At 37.9% G+C, this 7,371-nt stretch overlaps 1 protein-coding gene across 1 annotated transcript in view; it reads right to left on the reverse strand.

The window, feature by feature from the left end:
- The window catches only part of SEL1L (SEL1L adaptor subunit of SYVN1 ubiquitin ligase), a 54,307-nt gene extending 47,197 nt beyond the window's left edge, over positions 1–7,110 (reverse strand). Inside the window, exons 1-3 of the mRNA XM_008516121.2 lie at positions 6,839–7,110; positions 1,585–1,622; positions 522–753 (exon numbers count right to left, since the gene is read on the reverse strand). Of these exons, the coding sequence (XP_008514343.1) occupies positions 522–753; positions 1,585–1,622; positions 6,839–6,908 (340 nt within the window). The 5' untranslated portion in view covers positions 6,909–7,110. The remainder of the gene's footprint in view (positions 1–521; positions 754–1,584; positions 1,623–6,838) is intronic.
- Positions 7,111–7,371: the final 261 nt, after the last annotated feature.

The following is a 7,371-nucleotide window of genomic DNA, read 5'->3' on the forward strand; positions in this document are numbered from 1 at the left end:
AATATTGTGAGAAAGATCAAGTTTTAAATTTAAAAATAGAGGGTGTCAAGAAGGTGAAAGTTAGAAGAGGATTAAAGTTGACATAAGCTTCAACTGGAGAGGGATACACACCTAAATCAAATTACCTAGGATGACTGAAAAGGTTATTGTAGTAAAAATCCTAACACAAATCGGAAAATAAGGAAACCAGCATGTTAGACAATCCTTCACATCTGAGTTTCTACTTTGTGTACCACTCTGACAGATTATTACATACTGGAGTCCAAAGAGAAATGTTAGGATATTAATATGATACAAATGCAATTTTGACTATTGAATTCAGCTTATGTAACTTGGGTCAAATCTGCTAAGTGAATAACTTTGACATATTAAAATCTAGAAAAGCCTGTAAAACTATACTTAATACATTATATGTGGTTAATAATCAGTAAAATCAGACTTTTGCATCTTTCCACACTAGCTTTAGAATTTCAGTTGTCTCCTTCTTTCATCAGGTAAAAGCAAAGAAATGTCTAGACTACCTGTTTTCTGTACTTTTGTTGGTTCTTCATAGTCCTTGTTTTCTGGATTTGGAGATTCTAGAAAGCTGATTTCTTCTGTGACACTTTCCCCTTCTTGGCTCCTGAGGCTGTCTTCCTCTTCCTGAATAGGTGATTCTAATTCTGATTCTTCTGAATCAAGAAATATCTGACCAGCGACTACTCTGCCTGCTGTGCTGTGGTCCTTTACCGACTCATCTGATGGCAAAGAAGTCTGAAAATATAAAGTATTTTTAGTTTTCAATAGTACCAGGACTCTCTCCAACCTAATTTCACCATTACTTTTACTAATTCAGATGGATCTCCTTCAACTCCTTGAATGTCCACACTTGCTCATTTCTATAGACTTTAGGAGGTTTGTCACATGCCTTCATCACCTGTCTACCTCTGATTCTTTCTTCGAATTTCAACTTAGATGTTACTTCCCCAGGGAAGCCCTTCTTAAGTTCCTAAGTCTGGGTTAGGTCTTCCCCAACATGCTCCCAACATACCTTATACTTCTCCTTATGACAGCCCTGTATTATAACTTCCTGTTTCTTATCTATATTCCTTCTAGAGGTCAGGGATTATAACTGATTGGTCGCCTCGGATACGTAAATCAGTCATTCATTCAATCAACCTATTTAAATGCATTAACTCAATAGACTTTTTAAAATTGTTATAAGTGGAAACAAATGGCAGAGGTTGTCTTCAAAGTTTTAAAAAACTAAAAACAAATAGGAAGAAAATCAATCTCTCATAAGGCAATTAAAAATATTATTGCCTTAAGCCTCTTAAATATACACACAAACAGCACATTCAAGTTGAAATTAAACCTAATAACCAACATTCTTAATGGAAATATTTATTATTCTCTCCCCTGTAGGTCAGTGAGTGATCTTTTTTCCCCCAGAAGAACTAGAACTAATGTTGATACCAGCTATCTTCTTCTTTTAATCCAACTCTGTTGCTCAAAAGATGCAGATTTCATATCCTGTCTCAGATAAATAATTCAGGCTTTTAAATTGGGCATCAAATACTGGTCAATGCAAATTTTAGTACACACCTTGGAATCTAAGGATTCATCCTGGCTGCCTTCTTCATCTGTAAAGAAATTTTAAGACAACTTAGTTATATTTTTTGTTGGGAAAGCACAAGTATTATTAAAAGAAAGTATGTGATAAGTACAACCAGTAATAATCAGACACTGGATAAATAAATCTAGAATTATCTAAAAATTGGTTGTATTCAGCAACTGTTCAGAAGATTAAGTGAAAAGAAAAAAAAAGGGGGGTTAGGAGGGTAGTTTTCCCTCCAGGAAAAATATTAGCTTCCTCTGTGACACAGGAAGACCAACCACCACTACCAAAAACAGACATTTCTTCAGATACCATCCAATTCTTCTGTATATATTTAGTCTACTACTGAGAATGAGTTACTAAATTTATAAAAATAAATCTCTGATTTTGTGGTTCAGGACTCCAACTATTCTTTTCCTCTGCTCAGACTCTGGAGTCACACTAGCTTATTTCAGTGCTGATTAGCCTTTTACTGTTCACTAGGCTACTAAAGATGGACACTCAGAACTATTATTTGACAGCAGAGTTGCCAGACTAAGATATTTAGGATTTGTGTTCTCCTTTACTGAAGAGATAACGAGATACAGGTAAAAAGTAGCATCATACTACCATGTATTCACTTACATAAGATCTATTTATTAAGAAATCAATAGCTTATATCAAATAAACAACTAATCCAGCTACTGGTTACACCTTTCTTGCAAATTTATATCAGCTGCTATTGGCTTTGCCCAATTACAATAACTTTCCTTCTATTATTCTTTCTGCGTTTTCCTCCTATTACTTCTGTTGTGGTTGTTTGTATTCTTTTTCCTGCTCTTATGTAAACACATTCAACAACCCAATGTCCATATGCAAATGTTTGATCTTTGTATTCCGGGCCAGTTAAAAAAAAACAACAAAAAACAACTGTCAGATGATCTCTAAATTTTCTTCTTACTCTTAAAATTACCTGATTTTATCCAGAAGTGAGCTTCAGTATTGCCTGCTTCCTAAGTTATATGAGAAATTAACTAGTAGACACAATGCTATAAAACCATGTGATTCTTACTACAAAATTTGGTGTTATGGTTGCCATTTATCTTTATTTCACAAGGTTATATCCTAAATATTATTTGTAACTTGTAAATCTCTAAGTTATAACCAAAACATGTTTTGTAGTTTATATTATCAAAGAACTGAGCTAACTCTAAGAAGTATAATCAGCTCATGTACAAAATACACAACTCTATTTCACAATATTTGTTTCTTTTGAATATTTGAGAAAACCAGTCTACTAGAGGTTTTGCCATATATGAAAGTGCTGTCAATTCAAATAAAACTTAAATTACAGCTTTCAAATAAAACTTTCACATTCACTACTTTTAGATTACCTTCCAAATATGTTTTATTTCTGGTGGGTGGAGAGGAAAAGGGTATAGGATGTATTAGTCCTGCTGTGCCCATAACATTTAGGATGCCAATTAATTAACAATTATCCTTCATGCTAACTTCTTCACAAGTATTCCCCAAAGCCCAAGTTCTAACATATGGCTCAAATTCTATTCTCAGCAAATCCTTAGATAAAGGAAAAATATTCACCTCTATTATAAAGTTGTGTGTGCAGATGTATTTAATTAATCACAAACATTAACTATTTAATATATCAAGAGCAGATATTAGACGTATATGGTATACCCCAACATACTGAAACTTCAGATTAGCTGGAACTCTTAAATTACTAATCACTAAATTTAGTACTTTGTCCAACAGGTCACACATGTAGCTAATAGGTGAATAATATAGGTGCCTATAAATAAATTTTAAGAACTACATTTGAGACACTACAAGTTGTTAGGCATTAAAGTAGCAAAATGTGTTTTTGAACTCCAAGAGACATGGGAACTTGTGACAATCAGGGTTATTTCACATGTATTGCATCATGCTTCTCTCTCTCTCTCTCTTCTCAAACTAGGAATATACACTAAGGTTACAGGTAAATAAGAGTATTCTCCCTCATTTACTAAACTGGGAAAGCCTCCTCCAGATGACAGTCTTAAAGCATAAGCTATTTTCTCTTTCAAACTAATATATCCTTTCAAACTGATATATCCATTCACATAACACTGTTAAAGAAGTTGCTTACAACCTAGAAACTTCTGATATGTAGTAGTCAGGTAAGGATTAAAGACACTGAAGTTATGCATAAATAAAAACAAAACAGTAATGCTTTTGTCAGAAAGACATCAAGCAACAAGAAAAGTGCAAAAGGATTCAAGGGAGAGTTACGGATTTCTCATGCTACAGTATCACATCCAAAATACGACGGTTTACATTACTTCAGTAATCGTATGCCTCCCTTTGAAAAAGACCAATTTTCATTTTTATTATATCAGCTAACAAAACTGCAAAGTACCAGGGACATTCTTCCAGGGAGATGTGATCATTACAAATTCATTTTCCAACTTGTCATGTAAATTAAACAGACATACACTTGCAAACACAGAAAGTCTTAAGAGTTTGGCAAAAAGAGACCAGACACCCTGTCTTCTGCTTTGCCATTGAATCTGTGCCGATCCTAGGATACTCCTGATTCTTAACTACTCCAAATCTGAGGCCTGAAGAGCTAGGGTCAAAACCTGGCTTCGTGACATTCATTTTACATACATGGTTCAACATGGCAAGCTTGCTCAGCCTCCTTTTTCTCAATGTGTCAAAAGAGAATAATACCATCTGTGCCGTTGCCTCAAGAATGTTTTAAGGAACAAAAGAAGAGTGTATAATACATCCTCCGCAATTTGAAACCTACTCTTTGAATATATAGTATTAACATAACTCGTACGTGAAATACCCGGAAGTCGACCTAATTTAAAAGACTGTAACATTGTTTGGCATAAAGAAAGAAAAAGTAAACCATTTGCCTCTTCCTGTGGAAAACAAGAAAATGTATTTCTAAGTGGGCAAAGTTATACACTTTTCACTACTACCCTGAGAAAATGGAAAAATATCTTTTTAACCTCTTTTAAATTAACTTATTCACAGAGAAAAGAAAACACTTCTAATAAAAGTATCATTTTCTTTAACATGCCTCTAAAACAAGATATTAGATAATAGTTACTAATAGCGATACAATCAAGACTCCCTTTGTTGGCTGATCACACTGTACCTGGTAATTAATGCCACTTGCTCTGGGTAACCACTAGCATTCAAACTTTAAGTTAAAACAAACTATGACCAAAAACTTGATTTTTAAATAGGAGCAAATCTTTAAATCTAAACTAAAAATGAGGTTGATATCTAGTATATGTAGACAAAAAGTCAACTGAAAATCCATGTACTCAATTTATAAAACTTTATCTCACATAAATGTTTTATGATATTTGCACTATACGTGAGCACAGTATTGCCTTTATTACCTGCCAGCATGCACATCTATATTGTTTTAGTTCTGGTTAAGTAAGATTTTTGCCTCTACCAGGGAAATGTTTTGGCACAGTTTAACTACAACGGAAATCAGAGCAGACATTTCTTGAACCTAGTCCTCTGCTTACATCAACAGTACTCAAAGACTTAAGACTTCAGTAATAATAGTCTTCTATTCTAACGTCCTGAGAATCCCAATTGTGGATTAAACGACTTCTTCAAGTATCATCTCCACCGACAGGAAGCTCTAAGTATATGAAATCTAGTCAAAGGAATACATAGGAAAATGTATGCTTTAATTTTCTTTAAATTCTGCAAGCTGAATTCAGAGAGATATACACCATGTTCCTTACCCAACAGTTCTCACACTTCAGTGTGAAGAATCACTGGTGAAGCTTGTTAAAATACAGATACCCCACCAGTTTCAGACCTAAAACAGCATTTTTAACAAACTCCTAAAAGGAATTATGATGCTGCTGGTCCATGGACCATCAGGTACTCTATCCATTACACTCCACAGTTTCATTTGATACCTCCTTTGATCAAGTAACTGCTAGCAGTGCTTCAAGAGTTACGTACAGTTTTAAAGATACGGTCATGAACACAAACCATCACTAAAAGGTGGGGGCAGATCTCAAAGCATGATGCTGGCAGTAAAGTAACTAGCATATGCTTTTTGCTTTTGAAATGGTATCTCAAACCACGTTATGGATAGAATTTTGGGTTTAGACCTCTTATTTTAGAAGCAGAATGACGTTATGGCATTGACTTACAACTAGGACAGATAATTTGGGGATTCAAATAACCATCTGGGAAATTTTCTGTCGGAAAAAAAAAAAGGAATTGACATTTATACCCTGCCTTGTTCCAAAAAAATTTAAAGCCACAGAACAGCTGTCTTGTTAACTGAACTGATTAAAATTCAAAAGCTTTACTGTACCAATTGTTTCTTTACCAACATAAACACACTAAGCGCTTCTTTATCAACACTCTCAAAATAGAAGTTTTCAGATGCAGGCAGATTAAACTACTAAAAAAGAAAAATAATTTTCAGAACCAGAGTATAAATCAGCTAATTGGAAAATCAATTCGAAAGCACATGAATTTCTACATCTATATAAAAAGTTAAAGCTAGCTGCTATCCATTTTCAGTTTACAGGGAACAAGATTTTCTCAAAAATCATAAAAATACTGTCAACAAACATGGAGCAACTGAGAAACACTGTGACAGAGGTAAACCTCACTTTCTCAGGAATATTTCCTAAAAAAGGGTAGGGAGTGGACACAATTACATCAAAAGTGTTCATTTTTAAATAGACAAAGAGACCAGGGACTCTGTCAAGTGGTAAGCAAACCGACAAACCACTGTCAACATCCTGGTTTTGATGGACGTGGCTCTGCCCAGTGACAGCCTTAGGAGTGTCAATTATTTAATTTACAATCCCAAATGCGGAGTTTCAGACCCAGTGGAGCACATAATCTACACGAGAGTCCAGGAAGCTCCAGCAGGGCTCATGTGTCACTGTGGGTCTAAGTCAGCTGTCGAGGTTCTTTCCCATGGAGCCAATTCCTCACTCGTGAGGAGCCGTGTAAAGTTTGTTAAGTGAGGAGAGGTGTGGGCAGAGTGACCGTTCCTTCTTTTCCTCCCCTCTCTAGCTCCCTTAACACTCTCTCTGGTCCACGCCAAGAGAGCCCAAGGAACGACAGCGAGTGACAGACTACTGCGAGGTGTGACCAGAGAGAGTGGAGTCTCCAGTTGGAGCCCCCACGGCCCCGGCCGGGGATGGAGGCCGGGGGGCGGTGGCTCCGGGCCTCCAGTCCGAGGGGGCGGATACTGACCTGAGGACGCCGAGGCAGAGCCCAGCAGCACCGCACACAGCAGCAGCAGCAGCCCGACCCGAACCCGCATCCTGCTCTCGGGGCCGCTGCCACCCCCTAGAGCTGTCGCTTTCGCCTCTACCACCACCGACTCTGCCGCCGCCGCCGCCACCGCCTCGCCGCTGTTCTTCCTGCTCTGGTCTCCTTCCTCCGCCCCTTCCCAGGCCTCCCTGCCCTAGCGTGCAGCCAATCCACGCCCGCCGCCGCGAACTCCGAGCCCAATCACCGCGGTCTTCCCGCCTCCCTTATTGCCCCGCCCCCGAGGTCGTGTATTGGCCAATCATTACGCGAGGCTCCCACACTGGCTTTCCCGGTTGGACCACGGCCTCACCGACATGGCCCCAGCTAATTGGTAGCTCCTGGGTTCAACCATCCCGGAATCAGGGCGTGAGTCCTGGGCTGGGAGAAAAGTCACCCAGGACTACAGTTCCCACAATGCACTTCATGGGCCCCTCTCCGTGTTAGTTCTTGGGAAACGCAGTCCAACGTGGGGT

This window comes from Equus przewalskii, chromosome 25 (genome assembly GCF_037783145.1).
Source record: "Equus przewalskii isolate Varuska chromosome 25, EquPr2, whole genome shotgun sequence".
NCBI classification, from domain to species: Eukaryota; Metazoa; Chordata; class Mammalia; order Perissodactyla; family Equidae; genus Equus; species Equus przewalskii.